Source organism: Spermophilus citellus (assembly GCF_964194105.1).
Source record: "Spermophilus citellus genome assembly, chromosome: 10".
NCBI classification, from domain to species: Eukaryota; Metazoa; Chordata; class Mammalia; order Rodentia; family Sciuridae; genus Spermophilus; species Spermophilus citellus.
Window position 1 is genome coordinate 42234562 of NC_138197.1, and position 17354 is coordinate 42251915.

Consider the following 17354-nt stretch of genomic DNA (forward strand, 5'->3'; position numbering starts at 1 on the left):
GTTCTATACCCAGTGAAATTATCATTCAAAATTGAGCTCAAACAAAAGCAAAGGGACTTCCCTACTAGACCTTTCTGTAAGAAATGTTTAAAGAAGTTCTTCAGGGAGGAAGAAAACAATATAAATCAGAAAGTCTGGTCCATTAAAAAAGGGAAGAAGGGGGCTGGGGATGTGGCTCAAGCGGTAGCACGCTCACCTGGCATGCGTGCGGCCTGGGTTCGATCCTCAGCACCACATACAAACAAAGATGTTGTGTCTGCCGAAAACTGAAAAATAAATATTAAAAAAAAATTCTCTCTCTCTCTCTCTCTCTCTCTCTCTCTCTCTCTCTCTCTCTCTTTAAAAAAAAATAAGGGAAGAAGAACATCAGGGAAGAAAAAAATGAAGATTAAAATTAATTTTTCTTAATTGACTTTAAAGATAACTATTTAAAGTAATAATATAACTGTTGAGTGATTTATCATATAAGTAACTGAAATGAATGACATCAGTATTATGAGATATAAGAGAATGAAATTAGGAATATTTTGTTAAAAGATGTATGCAGTACCCATGTGATAGTATGGTATTATTTGAAGGTGAACCTACATTAGTTAGAAATATAAGTTGAAAACTCTAGGGCAATCACTAAAAAATTTACCAAAGAAGTATAATTGATATGATGAGGGTAGATGAAATGGAATCATATAAAATGCTCAAAGCCAGAGAAGGCAGAAAAAAAATAGGTATAAAAGTTCAAGAAAAAATGCAAAAGTTATAGACACTGTAGATATTAATGGCTAAATATGCCAATTAAGAGATTATTAAAAAAGCAAGCTGCTACTATATGGTGTCCATAAGAAATTCACCTTAAATGTAGAAGATTACAAGTAAAGGTTGGAGAAAGATACACCAAGCCAACTTATAATTAGTTTCAGACAAAGAAGACTTTAGAAAAGGTACATTATCAAGTATAATAAAATGATATTACTTGCTGAGAAAGAAGTCATTTCTTCAAGAAAACAGAACAATCATAAGTCTGTCTGTGCCTAGCAAGAGCATCAAAATATATGAGGCAAAATTCAATGCAACTGAAAAAAAGTATATATAAGTCTATCATAGCTGGAGACTTCAAAACCCCTGTTTCAGTAAATGGTAACTCAAGCAGGCAGAATAACAGCAAGGATATGTTTGACCTGAAGAGCAAAAAGTAGGATATATATACCTATAGAATATATAGGCATATATATCCTACTTGACATTCTCTGAGCTTCCAGGACCACTGGTCTAGTGTCCAGTATTTTGGGAAAGTCCTTCAACATGATCAAATTGACACTCAGAGAAAGCTCCGTCCAACATCAGCAGAATACATATTCAAGTTGACATGGGACATTAATTATGGCAGGCCATATTCACGCCCATAGACCATACCCTGACAAACTTAAAGAATACAAATCATATAAGTGTTTTCTAAGAGCACAAGGAATGGACTTAGAAACCAATAGCCAAAAGATGGGTGAAAAATACTTAAGTGTTTGGAAATTAAACAACATAATTCTAAATAACAAATGGGTCAAAGAAGAAGCTTGAAATTTTTTAAAAATTCGGACTAAATAAAAATGAGAATTATCATTATTTATGGGATGACTCAAAAGCAATTGCTTAGAGGAAAACTTATTGGATGCATATATTAGAAAAGGAAAATTGTTTTAAATGAATAATGTAAGCTTTTACATTATTTTACATTAAGTAGAGAAAGAAGAGCAGTTAAGCCTAAAGCAAATGGAAGAAAAAAATAGAAATTAGAACACGAATTAATGAAATGAAAAGCAAAAACAATAGAAGGAAAAAAGTAAAAAAACAAGCAAACAAAACAAAAAAACCCTTAAATGCTGCTGCTTTGAAAAGTTAATAAGTTTGGTGACTCTCTAGCTAGGCTGATCAAGAATAAAAGAGATAAAATACAAATTACCCATACCAGAAAAGAAAGAGGGGCCATCACTACTGTTCCCATGAACATTTAAAGGATAAAAACGATTATATGAAAAACATTACACCCACAAATTTGATAATGTAGATGAAATGCATTAATTCCTTGAAAGACACAAGCAACCAAAACTCACAAGGACTAAGAGTCTTGTTGGCCTATATCTATTAAAGAAATTATTTAAATTTATTAATTTTATATTTACATAATGTATTTTATGTGAATGTTTATATGAATTATATAAGTTGTTTATATAAGTCATGTGAACATCATGTGTTTATGTAAATGTTTTATAAAATGTTTAGTTAATAAATATAAAGTGGTTTCATATTATTAATAATTTAACCTCATTAAAGAGTAGTAATTATAAGCTTCCCAGAGAAAGCACCTATATAGTTTAACTGATGAATGCAGCTAAAATTTAAGAAATAGTACCTCTTTGCAATCTCTTTCAGAAAATAAAAGAGAGAATACCTATTTTATGAGACCATTATTACTCTAATACCAAAACCTGAAAAAAGACACTACAAGAACAAAAAGTTATTGAATAATATCTTTTATAAATATACATATAATTTACGAAATGTTAGCAAAATGAGACTGACAATGTATGAAAAAGAATTATACAATATGACCAAATGTGATCTACTCCAGGTATGCAATTCTGGTTCAACATAGTTTAATCCACCATATCAATAAGCTTAAGAGGAAAAAAAAAAGTAAGCTTAAGAAGAAAAATCAACCCCACTTTAGTCATGAGAAAAACACCAAACATCAGTCAAGAGACATTATACAGAATACCTGACCAGTACTTTCAAAACTGACCAAATCTTCAGAATCAGGAAAATCTAAGGAACTATCGTAGTCAAGAAGAATCTATAGAGAAATAAAAAATGTAGTATTCTGGATGGGATGGAATAGTGAGTAAAACAAAAGAAATCTAAATAAAGTATGGGCTTCAAGTAATAATAATTCCTTAATTGTAATAAATCTACCACACTAATGTAAGAAGGTAGTAAGAGGGGAAACTGCATGTGGGGTAAACTCTGTATTACCTCTGTAATTTTTCTGTAATCCTAAGTGGGTTCTAAACTTAAAGATAAATAAATAATATTTTATTCTGAGCCCCCTGCCCAGTTTTATTACTGGGACTGGAATGAAACACAAAATTGTTTTTCCTTCCTCATTAATCATTTAAAGTTAGAAAATATTGTAGTTTCCTTTTTATTGGTCCCTGTGGCTGGCCATCCGTCCATCCATCTAGAGTCCCTCCTGTGCGCCACCCTCTGGGACATAGAAGTGTATAGGAAGGTTGTAGCATATGAACCAGACTTGCATACAGTACAGTCAAGAAAATGGAGCAGACAAATAAACACTTGAAGCCACTGTTGCCATTCTGGGCAACTGTTGCTACCTAAGTAGATGCTTTGGCCCTCCCAATAAATTAGGAAGAGTTTTTCCAAACTTACCCTGCCAAAGGAAGTTGGCTCTTTTGAAAAACTGCCGGGTAGTGTGATTTTTTAATGACCATGTCCCACCCCTCTTTTTAAATAGCCCTTCAAATATGGCCTTGGTCTTTTATCTTAAAAACCTCTCTTCTAGGATGCTTAGTATTTTGATGCTATTCAGTGTTGTACTTCAATGGCTTCTAGTAAATCAAAAGATGATGTCAATATTAGGAAAATATATTTGGGTCTCATTGTGAATTCTTTTGGGATGTTTCCCTTAACTGCTTATATGGAGGCTTTAGTCTCTTCCTTTTTCTTTCTTTTTTCTTTTTTTTTTTTTTTTTGGGTGCTTAACCCTGAGCTACACCCCCAGCCCAGCCCATTTTATTTTTTTTATTTAGACATAGGATCTTGCTAAGTTGCTTAGGGCCTTGCTAAGTTGTTGAGGCTAGCTTTGAACTTCTGATTCTCCTATCTCAGCCTTTTGAGTTGCTGAGGTTACAGGTATGCACCACTGTGCCTGGCTTTAGTTCTTCCCTTTGCTTATCTTATTTTTATGTTTTAAGGGCCAGGCTTTAGGCACTCACCCATTCATGTATCAATGGACAGATACGATGAACTCATGAGGTAACTATCCTAGTAACACATGACTACTGCAAGGCCTTTGCACTTTCTTTATCCCTGGTTGTCATGCTCTTTCCCTAGATTTCCTTCATTCAGTATCTATTTGAGTTCCATTGATCAGAGATGCTATCATGATGACTCTTTAAACAAAACTGCCTCTCCTCAACTTCATCACTCTGACTCATTGCATTGTGTTACGTTTCTACAGAGCAACTATTTCCATTTGACATTTATTATATATTTGTTTATTGCCTTTCTCTTCTAGAACATCTCTTCACAAGGACAGGTTTTTTTGTTTTGTTTTTTTTTTGTTTGTTTGTTTTTTTGGTCTATTCCAAGCATTTAGAATGAGTTCAACACTTAATAAGCACTCAGCAAGTATTTGTTGAATGACTGACTGTATGGTAGGCATGTCTCCATTCTTCATAGTAACCTACAGACCCAAAGAAAAGAAGGCTTCCTGTGACCTCTTGTGATATGTCAAGAGTTTCCCTGGTATCTACACAGATTGCATACCTACCTCAGGTCTTTGCTTCATTTATATTTGTATAATACTTGACAGTTTTTTTCATACAGATTGTATCTTTTGATAGTCTTGTATAATACTCTGAAGCAAGTAGGAATTTTTTAGATCTATTTTATAAACGAGGAAGGTAAGGAGATTGAATTTGCAAGGTGACTTCTAGCTCACCGATTGATCTGTGTTTTTCCTCTACCTGTATCTTGAAAATATGATTTTAAGAAAAGAGCCTGAATTATTTGTTTTATATTTTCCATGTGCCTGTTCACAGTATGTTTTATAAAGGGGTATCTGCCTGAGACTTTTAGTACACAGAACTGTTGTGGAAGTAATTTTGTTCAAATGAAACCAGAGGGGAAAGTTTTGGCTGCTTTTTCCTGTAGATTCTGTCTTTCATGGACCTTCAAAAAGACTCTCATATTAGTTTTAGTGTGGTTTCACAGATTTGGTGGACTAGGGCTGTGAATTTGTACATGAATCACTTGGGAACCTTCTTTATGTTAGAGTCTGAATCAGTTGGTCTGGTTGATTTAAATTTACATATAAAATTATACATATTTATGGGGTACTGTGTGATTTTTTTTTCAGTACATGTATACATTGGTTAATGTTCAAGTCTAGATAAACATGTCTATCTCCTGAAACACTTATCTTTTCTTTGTAGTGAAAACATTAAAAAACCTAACCATTAGCTTTGTTTGTTTGTTTAATATACAGTATACTTCCATGATCTACAGTCACCTGGTTGAACACCAGGTCATATTTCTCTAACTTAATGTCTGTTGACCTTTCCCTGTCCCCTTCTTCCCTACTTCTCTAGTGGTCCCATGGTGCCTGCACATCACTCACATTTTGAGTATTTCAGGGGTAGGTATCCATATGAAAGATGGATTATTTATTTGGGTGACCTTCATAAATGAGGAAGTTTCTTAGACACATTGTATGGATCTAAAATTCTACATGTGCACATATTCTTACTATGTGACCTCATGTGAGTTACTTCACTTTCCTGTGCCTTCTTTTTCTCTTTAAAGATGGAGCTCCTAGGTGAGATACTGGGCAATGAAATTGACCAAATTATATTGCGTGCATGTATGAATATATAACAGTGAATCCCACTATTATTTATAGTTGTCATGCACCAATTTAAACATTTTAAAAAAATAGAAAAAAAGATGGAGATGATATTAGTACTTAGTGAGCAACAGTGGTTGTAAGGATTGACTGAGCTAATAATTGTAAAGTACCAGATTTATAATGCATAGCATACAGCACTCAATGCATCTTAGCTATTGTTATCATTTCCTTCTGTCCTTGTGCTATTAAATATATCTTAAATAGATTTAAGATATATTTGAAAGAAGGAAGTTGTTAAAATATTTGCAAAGTATGCAATAGCATGGTTTCATTAATGAAAATCCTAATCTGGTTGGAAGACACCATGCTTTCATTAATGAACAATGCAGTAGAAATCAGCTCATGGTGATTATTATCATAACTGTGCTGTGTATATCAAGCATGGGAAAGTGAAGTACCTCAGCTTTATGTGATCATGATATGTGATCTTAAACACAGGGCATAAATTGTTTTTATTCATCTCATACATTAAACAGACCATACTAATTTTTTTTAAAAATCAAGTTTATTTATTTATTTATTTATTTATTTTTAGTTCTCGGCAGACACAACATCTTAGTTTGTATGTGGTGCTGAGGATCGAACCCGGGCCGCACGCACGCTAGGCGAGCGCGCTACCGCTTGAGCCACATCCCCAGCCCCAGACCATACTAATTTTAATTGTGGTGTAGAAATATGGAGGCAAGAGTTCCAGAGGTCCCTGAGAATTTATTTGGCAACTAGAGTAATTCATTTGACGGTAAGAAGGGAAAAAAATACAGACAAAAGTATTTTAAAGGTAGATTTTAGTTATAGTTTTTCAGATAATTAATGAAAAGTAAAGTTGTGTTCCTCAGGGGAAAAAATTTACACAATTCATTTCTTTCACTGACTTAAAATAAAAAATAAGTTTTTAATTAACATGGGAGTTTTTCTTTTGTTTTAGGATCAGATTTTATTAAGACCTCTACTGGAAAAGAAACAGTAAATGCCACCTTCCCGGTAGCTATAGTAATGCTACGGGCCATTAGAGATTTCTTCTGGAAAACTGGAAACAAGGTATATTATTGCCAGCAAATCTTTCTTCAGAGTAAAGATAATGTTATTTATAATACTTGTTACAGCTACCACGATAACTGTCTTTTTATGCAGAAGGTGTGAATGAGTTACCTTTATTAAGATAAATGTTTAATTTACCTTTCATTATGAAAGAACACATTTATGGGGAAAATGTGCGATTAACGAAAGTAGTGTGAGTGTGGGAGTAAGTATGTGTGATCAAGATGTAAACTTGCTGCGTGTCCTTTTATTAACCGAAGACAATTTTATCACTGACAAGAGATTCCTAAATGGGTTCTTTAACGAACTAATTCTGCTGCAACACAGAGCTTTCTGGCAAGGCGTTGGCCAGTGAAAACAGGTTAATGCAGAAATTAAACTTCCTTGAGGAATGGAAAGAATTGCAGAGTAACATTTATTGAATGATAAGCTGTGGTGGTGATATGAAAAGTATGCAATATAATGGGAAATAATCTTTTCCTGTCATTATTGAAGGACACACATAAATTGGTTTTTCTGTTGGGAAACCCCCGGTCCAGAAAAACTTATTACTTTTAATAATATGAGGTGAAGAGAAAATTCTCGAGGAGATGAACTTATTAAACAAAATAATGAAATGCTGTGAAACAGCAGGGAAAAGGTAGCTAGACGTTATATAGCTCTTGAATTAAATATCCATTTTTGCGTTTTATGGCAGTTGGATGTGCTCTTTGGAAGACTGTTAAGCTGAGGAGGGTATATGCTAGCTTTTGTCAGCTTTTCGAAAAATAATACATATTTTTTGAAACATATGAAGTTAAAAGGGAAAATGTGTATGAGGTGTTTTTTAAAAATGAATTTGGATTTTCCTTTTCACTTCAAATTACTTGTCTAGCTGCATATTATCTCAAACGATTTTTTATATCATTGGAGAAAAAGATGAAGAGAGAATGTGTGTGTATGTGAGTGTGTGTGTATGTGTGTGTGTGTGTGTGTGTGTTTGTTTAATGTGACTTTCCCTTCCTGAGGGGCATCTTTTAAAAACAGCCTCTTGATTTCTGCCAAGTAGGACCCCCCCAAAAGACCTTTAATCCTTCACCAACTGGATACTATGAGGGTATATGTGACTAGATTATTTTGGAATTGGATTTTTTTTTTTGGAATATACTGGTTGTAAGGGGAAATAAACCCCCTTTTCTCCCTCAGAATAACCTCACATCTGAAGTACAAATAGAAGAAATATTTATTGTGACCTGCATATAACAGCACTTCCAATTTGAGTAACCTGTACTTGAAAGTCTTTCTGCAATGATAAGTTAAAGAAAATAAGTTAAAGTTATCTGCAAATAAGTTAAAGAAAAACATGTGTAAAGAAAGAAAGCTATAAAAATGAAAAATCTGTCTTTGGTCCCTCAGTAGAAACTACCACTACTCATTAGACCAGTAGTTCTCAGTTTCAGCCAAAGAACATCAAAATCAAATGTGAAGAGCTGGGGATATAGCTCAGTTAGTAGAGTGCTTGCCTCGCATGCACAAGGCCCTGGGTTCCATCCCCAGCTCACCCCCCCCCTCCGCCCTCCACCATACACAAAATCAAATGTGAGATTTTTTTTTATGCATATTGATGCCTGGACTGCCATCCCTGGATATTCTGGGGTATTCTTCAGGCATATGCATTTCATAAACTCCATTGTCAGGGTTTAAACATGGCATTTAGAACCCAATTCTGTTTTGCTCTCAGTGAGCAGCTATTGAGTAGTTAACCGTGTGCCATGTTAACCTATCTTGGAATGCAAAAATGAACACGTTTCTTCCCAGAAAAGCTCTTAGCCAACATGCAGAATATTTCAAAGAAAAGTTTTTAAGTCCTCAGTGTTCTAGACCAGGTTTCAGAGAGGGGGACATTTTGCTATTTCAGTCCTCTCTTAATTGCATTGCATTTCCCCCTCAGTTTAATAAACTAAGTCCAGCTGGTTTTAAGAAAAGGACACAGGTACAAGTCAAACCATTCTCATTAATCATGTTTGACTTCAAACAAGGAGGATCTGTATATGTGTTTGCAAATCATGGTACAGCTTTTGGGTTGCTGACAAGTTGCACTAGCAGCCCTTAGATGGTAAAGTTTCTACTTCATTGATTTAAGCGGTGTTTTACAATGTCATCAGCCGCCTTCCAGACCATGATTAGTGTCACTCCTGAGAAGCAGAGGTTTAATATTTCATAACTGATTTCATTACAGATTTATGTTTCCCATATTCTCTCCCTCAAAAAAAAAAAAAAGATTAACTTATATAAGAACCTTCCTTTGGAAACATTGCCAAACAGACTTGCTGACACAAATTGAACTATATAGAAAATCTGTATGAAATACTGCCTAATTGACAGAAAGACCTCTGTGATAAACATGTATGCTAATATCAGCTAATTGATTTTTTTTCTTCTTTCCTCAACAAATAACCTCATCCTGCAGCCCCCACCCCTCTGCCTTACCAAGTCCTGGTTTGGGCAGGGGAGTAACAGCAAATTTGGTTAGAAATGCTGCTGTTTGAGGTTGTATGGCAGAGGTAGGGAAACCAGGGAAGAGACTCACTAATATTCCATATGAAGACTGATGAGGGTCTAGTCTGAAATGTAGACATGTGGATAGAGGAAGGTGTGCATGACCAGAAGTTATGTAAGTAGGATTGGCAGGACTTGTCTGTTGAGTAGATATTTCCTAGTCAGGGATGGAGTTCAGGTTCACCATGTTTCCTGCTTGGGTTGATGATAGGACCATTTGTTTATTGTCTCTCTTCTTCAACATTCTGTTAGCAATTATTTCCTGCTGGTGCTGCCTTTCAAAGAACACCTCTGAGTGTTAAAATGCAAGAATTTTATATCTAGGCTATCAGGGGTATTGTTTGATTGTTTGATTCCATCTGTAGATTCTCTACTCTGCTGGATGTTCAAGCTTCTGGACAAAGTAAACCAAGATGATGAGGCTCTTACTGTATGTGGAGCATATTTTTCATTTCCTAATGGATATGGAACATTATTTATAAACAACAGTTTGGGTTGAATTGGGCTGTTTTATAGTCAGTCCTTAAAAATTTATGAAATATGAAGATCCCCTACACTGCCTTTCTTTTGTCCTTATGTAATTGGTCTTTCTGGATGATAGAACTTTGTGTACCTACCACTTCTGAGAAAAAGTCCCTGCAATTAAGTTGATTAAAACAACTGTCAATTCTTCTCCTTGGAATCTGCCTATTTGGTTAGGGTGACCATGTGGCCTCACTGATTCTGTCCTTTTTTTTTTTTTTAAGTACACATCTGCTTTTGAACCTTGTGAAGTCTTGTTTAAATTAACACCCATAAATCAATTGCATTCCTATATACCAATAACAAATCAGCTGAAAAAGAAATCAGGAAAACTATCCCATTCACAACAGCCTAAAAAAAAAAAAGTACTTGGGAATCAATCTAACAAAAGGGGTAAAAAACCTCTACAATGAAGACTACAGAACACATGGAAGAAAGAAATTGAAGAAGACCTTAGACGGTAGAAAGATCTCCCGTGTTATTGAATAGGCAGAATTAACATTGTCAAAATGGCCATACTACCAAATGCATTATACAGATTTAATGCAATTCCCATTAAAATTCCAATGACCTTCTTCATAGAAATAGAAAAAGCAGTCATGAAATTCATTTGGAAAAATAAGAGGCCCAGAATAGCCAAAGCAATCATTAGCAAGAAAAGTAATACAGGAGGCATCACTATACTATGTCTTAAATTATACTACAGAGCTGTAGTGACAAATGGCATGATATTGGCACAAAAATAGAATTGAAGACCAATGGAACATAATAGAAGACACAGAGACATACCCACATAAACATAGTTATACTAGACAAAGGTGCCATAAACATACATTGGAGAAAAGATAGCCTCTTCAACAAATGGTTTTGGGAAAATTAGAAATCTGCATAAAATTGAACCCCTATATCTCATCCTATACAAAACTCAAAGTGGACAAGGACCTTGGTATTAGACCAGAGACCCTGTGCCTCCTAGAAGCAAAAGTAGGCCCAACTCTCCATCATATCAGCTCAGGAACAGATTTCCTTAGTAAGACTCCTTTAGGAGTCTTCTTGGGCTTTTGCACAATCAAGAATCAATAAATGAGATGGCATCAAATTAAAAAGCATTTTCACAGCAAAGGAAACAAGGAATGAACAGAGAGAATACAGAATGGGAGAAAATCTTTGCTACCTGCACGTTAGAGCATTAATCTCCAGGATATAAATGAACTAAAAAAAAACTTAACACCACCACCACAAATAAAACAAACCCTCAAATAACCCAATCAATAAATGGGCAAAGGAACTGAACAGGCACTTCACAGAACAAGAAATATGATCTGTCAACAAATATATGAAAAAAATGTTCAACATCTCTAGCAATTAGAGAAATGCAAATCAAAACTACTCTAAGATTTCATCTCACTCCAGTCAGAGTGGCAGTTATCAAGAATACAGGTAAATAACAATAAATGTTGGTGAGGATGTAGGGGAAAAGCTTCACTCCTACATTGCTGGTGAGACTGCAAATCGGTGCAACCACTTTTGAAAGCAGTATAGAGAGTCCTTAGAAGCTGGGGCATTCCTCCTGATATAATTTTGGAATAGAACCACCATTTGACCCATCTATCCCACTCGTGATCTATACCCAGAGGACCTAAAATCAGCATACTGCAGTGCTGCAGCCACATCAATGTTTATAGCAGCTCAATTCACAATAGCTAAGCTATGGGACCAACCTAGATGCCCTTCAACAGATGAATGGATAAAGAACATGTGGTATATATACACACTGGAATATTATTAAGCCACAATAAGAATGAAATTATGGCATTTGCCAATAAATGGATAGAACTGGAGAATATCATGCTAAGTGAAATAAGCCAGTCCCCAAAAAAACAAAAGCCAAATGTTCTCTCTGATATGTGGATGCTAACCCATAACAAGGGAGGGTTGGAAGGAGAAGAATAGAAATTCATTGGATTAGACAAAAGGGAATGAAGGGAAGGGAGGGAGGATGGGAATAGAAAGGCAGTAGAATGAATCAGACGTAACTTTCCTATGCTCATATATGAATACATGACCAGTGTAACTCCACATCATGTCAACCACAGGAATGGGATCAAAATTGTAATAGGTTTTACCCCATGTATGTAAAATATGTAAAAATACACTCTACTTTCATGTATGTCTAAAAAGAAAAAATTTTAAAAAGGAAATATGGAATGAATGGGCTTTTGTGGTAGGTTATCCTGTTTATTGACACCTTTCTTTTCCCTTCCAAGCTCAGTTATAATCTAGGTGGTTAAGGTTTATGACTTTCCAAGAAGTGAAATGCTAAGGAGGGTTATTAGCCCTTATTTGTGTCTCCTTAGAAGCTGGGCATTCCTCCTGATATAATTTTGGAAATTTCTTTGTAGGTGAGTGGATGTGAGTAAGTGATGCATGTTTTGTTTTGTTTTTCTGGATGAAGTAAAAAGAACTAAAGTGAGAGAGAGAGAATATCAAGATTTCTATAAACCCAATACCATCTTTTAAATCCACCCAGTAACAACAGTCATCTTCCCTTTTAGGTGGGCTTTAAGCCAGCAGGAGGTATTCGCACTGCCAAAGACTCCCTTGCTTGGCTCTCTCTTATAAAGGAGGAGCTTGGGGATGAGTGGCTGAAGCCAGAACTCTTCCGCATAGGTGCCAGTTCCCTGCTTACAGACATTGAGAGACAGGTGAGCAGTAATGCATTGTCCTTGGGATGAATTGACAAGTGCTTTTGAGAAACTGAGGACTCGAGATGAATACTTATCTGATTTACCTCATCATACCCAAACCTCTACCTTCCTCCAAGCAGACCTCCATCTGAAGTAGGTTGGGCAGAGTCTGCTGAAACGTATTCATTATGTGATAGTATAATTATTACGTAGTTATAATTATATAATGATTACTAATGAACTGAACTCTGATTTTCTTCACAGATTTACCATCATGTGACTGGCAGATATGCGGCATATCATGATCTCCCAATGTCTTAAATTGGCGACCTGACCCAGAAAAGTTATTTGCAACAATGTTTAAATTTTTATTCTGCCTAATTGCTAAAATTATGTAATTGAAAAACAGGGAAATAGGTAACTAACTTTTTTCCCTTAAAATGTCCACTGATCTTAGAGGACAAATGAAAAAGCAAACTAATCCACATGTGGTACTCGTTTCAGGCATGTCTGAAATGGTCTTAATTACCAGATGATCTACACTATTAATTTTGTGAGTGTTTTACAGTAAAAACTCTGAGTAAAATGTTAATGATAGCTTGGACAACATCAAATTCTAAGGGGGAGGGGGGGGTTAAACTGTCCACATGTGCTCCAGAAAAAAGAAAAGAAAAAAAAAGCAACATCCCTGAGTTGCTGCTGTAAAGACTCCAGGAGTGACTACTGATTCAGCACTAACTTCCCGCCACGAAAACCCGTCTTCAGTTTTTGCAATGGATGTGCTCTTTTATTAACTGTTTTACTAATGAAATTTCTGATACTGTTTTATGGAATTATGAATATCATTGAATTTTTAAAAATAAAAAGTCCCTGTAGTTGTTTCTTTTTTTTTAAACCAGTTTAAATTACAGCACTATGTATTGAAAAATTAATCCATTCAACATATAAAGAGGTTTCATCAATGACTTTCTGAATCTCTCTAATAGATTCCTTGAGTATATGTATCAGATAAAGCACCTTAGTATATTGTGAATGAATGTAACTCTTAAGATTTTCTGGTATAGTGAATGAGGTTTAGAAAGCGGCAAACGCTAACATAGCACCTACTGTGTACTAAGCTCTTTACCTATATCAATTTATTTAATCCTCATTTAATCATAATGCTAAGGTAAGTACAGCAAAAATTTTTAATCCTTTCAGTAGTAAGTACTGATGTTATCATCCTTTTAGGCAGATAAGGGACTGAGATCAGAACTTAAGCAACCTGCTGAAAGTTGCTAAGAGTTAGCAGAGTCAAGATATCGAGCCCAGGTACGCATGCGGGCTGCTAGTCTGTGCAGTCACCTCCATGTGTGACCATTGTACAGCTGGATGCACAGGAACTGAGCTCACCATCAGCTCCAGAGAGTGGTGATCTGCCTCACGCTGCACTGGCTGCATTACCCTCTGTCTCTCCCTTCCTCCCATTTCCAGCTTTGTTGCTTGCTAGCATCTCTACCACATTATAGAACCCAAGTTCCTTAAATGGTGATTTTTCATCAAGTCTTTTTCCTTCTCTGAATAGTGTTCCAGTTACTCTTAAGCAAAAATCCCAGACTGGGAGTCAGCTTTGGTCTCCTCTCATCTGCCAGGTTCCAGCACAACCCCTGCCTGTCTTGCTTTGGGACTTTGGTCCAGTCTGTTCACATCTCTTCACCTCTGCTTCTTCATCTGTAAAATCAAGGGTTTAGGGCTGTGATATCAGACCTAAAATTATACCACCCCAAGGATAATTAGAACAAATGCAAGAAAACATTTTATGGCTAGAAAGAGAAAACACTTTGTACCAATCTAAATTAGAATTTGCCTCTTGGGAGTCAATTAAGCAAGTCCCTCAAAGCACCTCTCTAACTGGAAAGGAAATGACTAAAATAAGAATGGAAAAGAAATCCTGCTTTCCTCCAGTGCCTTAGCAGAATGCTGACTCTTGACTTGTGCCTTTGGACATGGTCCGTGGCTCTGAATGCCATCTCCAGCTTCATAATATGCTGGCCCAGGTGCCCACCAGTGCAATGGCCAGTCACCTTTGGAGAAGAAACATTACAGAAAAATAATTACATTCTATCACCTTTGAAGCTGTTCTAATTTCACTGAGGTTTCTCTTTTCCTCCCATTAAACCCAGCTGGTCATTTTAGTTGATCAAGTGAACAGGCATCATTATCTTCAATTTTAATTTATATGAGGCATCCACTGAAATTGACCTCTGCGGACAATTATAGATGCACGTAGGAAATTAAGACTGGTGAATCCCTCAAACCTATTAGAGGCTGATGAGCGTGGCCTGTAATGGTAAGTAATGTTACATTTTGAGGGACAATTTATTCCAAGGACTGTGGGGCTCTTCATCAGGAATGTCTGCCCCTTCTTACCTGGCTCTTGAAATCAGATGTAGCACAGATGACTTTAATGGGAACACCATATTTAATGTTGATTGCTATGAAAACATAAGAGGAAGAGGTCATTTTTGAGGTGACTGTGATTTACTGCAAGCAGATTTGTGTACTTCAGAACATTGGTAGCAGATGCTTTATGCAATCAGAAAATAAATTGCTGTGTTCTGTATTTACAGATTCTAAGTTAATGCAAGCAACCTTCCCATTGATGGAATTGTTCAATAAAACATATTAGGTCCTAAAGTTATTTTTTAAATCAATCACATAATTTGGGGCCTTAAATGGACTGTAGAGAATATCTAGTTCAACCCTGCCATACATGGGTAGAGAAACTCAGTCAAGAAGCCATTTAGATCAGGTCCTATAGAAGTTCAGAGCTGAGGCTAGAACCCATATCCCCACCACAGGCTGAAATATTTTACAAGACATAGCCAGATCTTTGCAATTGAAAATTTCTTGCTTGTTTTTTTATAACATGCCATATATTCTTTCGTTAGCATGTGAAATTCAGTCTGAGACCTACTTTTGCCTGTAGGAATGAGAAGATCAATTGTGTCACCCTTACCCAAGTTATAATGTGGTTGATTTCATCCATTAGAATTTTGTAATTTGGGGTGGTCTCTCATTCTGTATTTTTTTTTAAAGTTGAGTTTTTAGTTGAGGGAAAAAAAGGGAGACTCGTTTGGATTCTCATTTGTATATACACAGGGAAAAAATGACTTGTGTAATCACAGGACAATTTTTAAATGACATATTCCTTTTCTCATTCTGAAGTATTTCAACATGAATGAGAATATGAGATGAGCTAATGCACATGTGAAACAGCTTCGAAGGAGACCTATGCAAAAGTGAGAACTGTCACATATATCAGTGTGTCCACACAGTAGCATGGCACGTTCCCTGTCCTTATCAAGCAGAACACTTTGCTGTGTTATACAGAGATACCTTAGAGAAACCAAATCAGGTTCTTTAGAAAAATCAGCTTACTTTTACTGTGCAGAGGGAGGCCAACACTGATTTTTCTTGCATCAACCTGACAATTTTTTTTGACAAAACAACAGGGTCAGAGTGCAGAGATGTAAAGAATAAGGAAGAATTTAAATAGATCTTAAAGAGTATGAAATATTTTGCCTATTTTTGGCACTAGGAAAAGTGTATGAGGTGAAATCAATTTCTACATTTATTTTCCTGATGGTGCTCAGGAGTCTTATCTCCCAAAGGAAAATATGTGTTTTATAACCACCACCAAGTGATCCTTTCCAGAAATGACCACAGGTAACATCTGGCTGATATATAAAATATGTAGTAAAAATAATCATTTTTAATTAACTAAAACCTGCTCAGGAGAGAGAGTAGAGGAATATCCATCTGGTCAATTCTTATTTAATAGGGCAAAGGAGGATCAGAATGTTCAATCCAATATATGGTGAAATACTCAGTGACCTTATAATGAACTGAAACTTTTTAAGGTGGGGGGGGGGAAGAAAAACCAGCAATGAGAAGAAGGAATCAGAAGATCTAGAAAGGACAGACGGAAAATTTGTTTTTTATTTAAGAAGTACAACTTGTATTATAAAATATGGAGAGAATATTGGAAACCTAGGTTTTGTGGCATTAATCACAGGGAATGTTTTCAGTTTATTTAAAAATAAGTATATTTTATTCTGGAAGTAGATAAGGATGTTGAGTTTTAAAAGGTGATTAAAGATAAAAGAAACGGATTATTTAGCCTTAGGAGGTTGGAAATTACTTAATATCTGACCCACCCTCCCAGGAAGTTATGCCTGGGATTTTAGTGAGCAAGAGACCCATATTTCCTTAGTAGAAGAAATAAGGTCAGGCCACACACAAAGTTTAATTTTAGGGAAAAACTCCTTTAGTGCTCTGAAATACGTTATTAAGAGGGTATATCTTGCTGTTAGCTTCTCCAAAGTTGATTCTTTGTTTGCAGTAGTTTTGATTTTCTGTCAAAGAAAGTGGTCCTCAAACTTCAATATACATTAGAATTAAGGGAAAACTTTATAAAACAACATTCTGGGTCCCGTCTGAAGAATTTCTAATCAGTAGTTTGGCTGGGGCCTGAGAATCTATTTCCAAGTGCCCCAATAGTATCAATGCTGTCCACAAGAGCCACACTTGACATGAAAGCCTTTTACTCAGTTCTACTTTCTAGAATAATGCATTCATTAAGCAGTAAAACCCACCATCTGTAGTACTTCTTTACCATGAAACTCCAGGATAAATATGTATATTTTGCTGCTTTTCCTAACCAAGAATAGGAAAAGGAGTAAAGGAAATGACATTACCCCTTAATAATCCTTTCACAGTAGGCAATGAATTTGATTTCACTTTGAGCTTAAAAGCAAGCATTGGAGCCTAGAATAAATGCCTTAGACAAATTTAGATCATCCATAAAATCTCCAAAGGATTTCAGCTAACCA

At 35.7% G+C, this 17354-nt stretch overlaps 1 protein-coding gene across 3 annotated transcripts in view; it reads left to right on the plus strand.

Annotated features, from left to right (window-relative positions):
* DERA (deoxyribose-phosphate aldolase) overlaps nucleotides 1-13346 on the plus strand; it is a 133080-nt gene extending 119734 nt beyond the window's left edge. For all 3 annotated transcript variants that reach the window (XM_081311150.1, XM_081311151.1, XM_081311152.1), the window contains 3 exons: nucleotides 6621-6733; nucleotides 12349-12498; nucleotides 12745-13346. In XM_081311150.1, coding sequence (XP_081167276.1) covers nucleotides 6621-6733; nucleotides 12349-12498; nucleotides 12745-12801 — 320 coding nt within the window. In that variant the 3' untranslated portion in view covers nucleotides 12802-13346. The remainder of the gene's footprint in view (nucleotides 1-6620; nucleotides 6734-12348; nucleotides 12499-12744) is intronic.
* Nucleotides 13347-17354: the final 4008 nt, after the last annotated feature.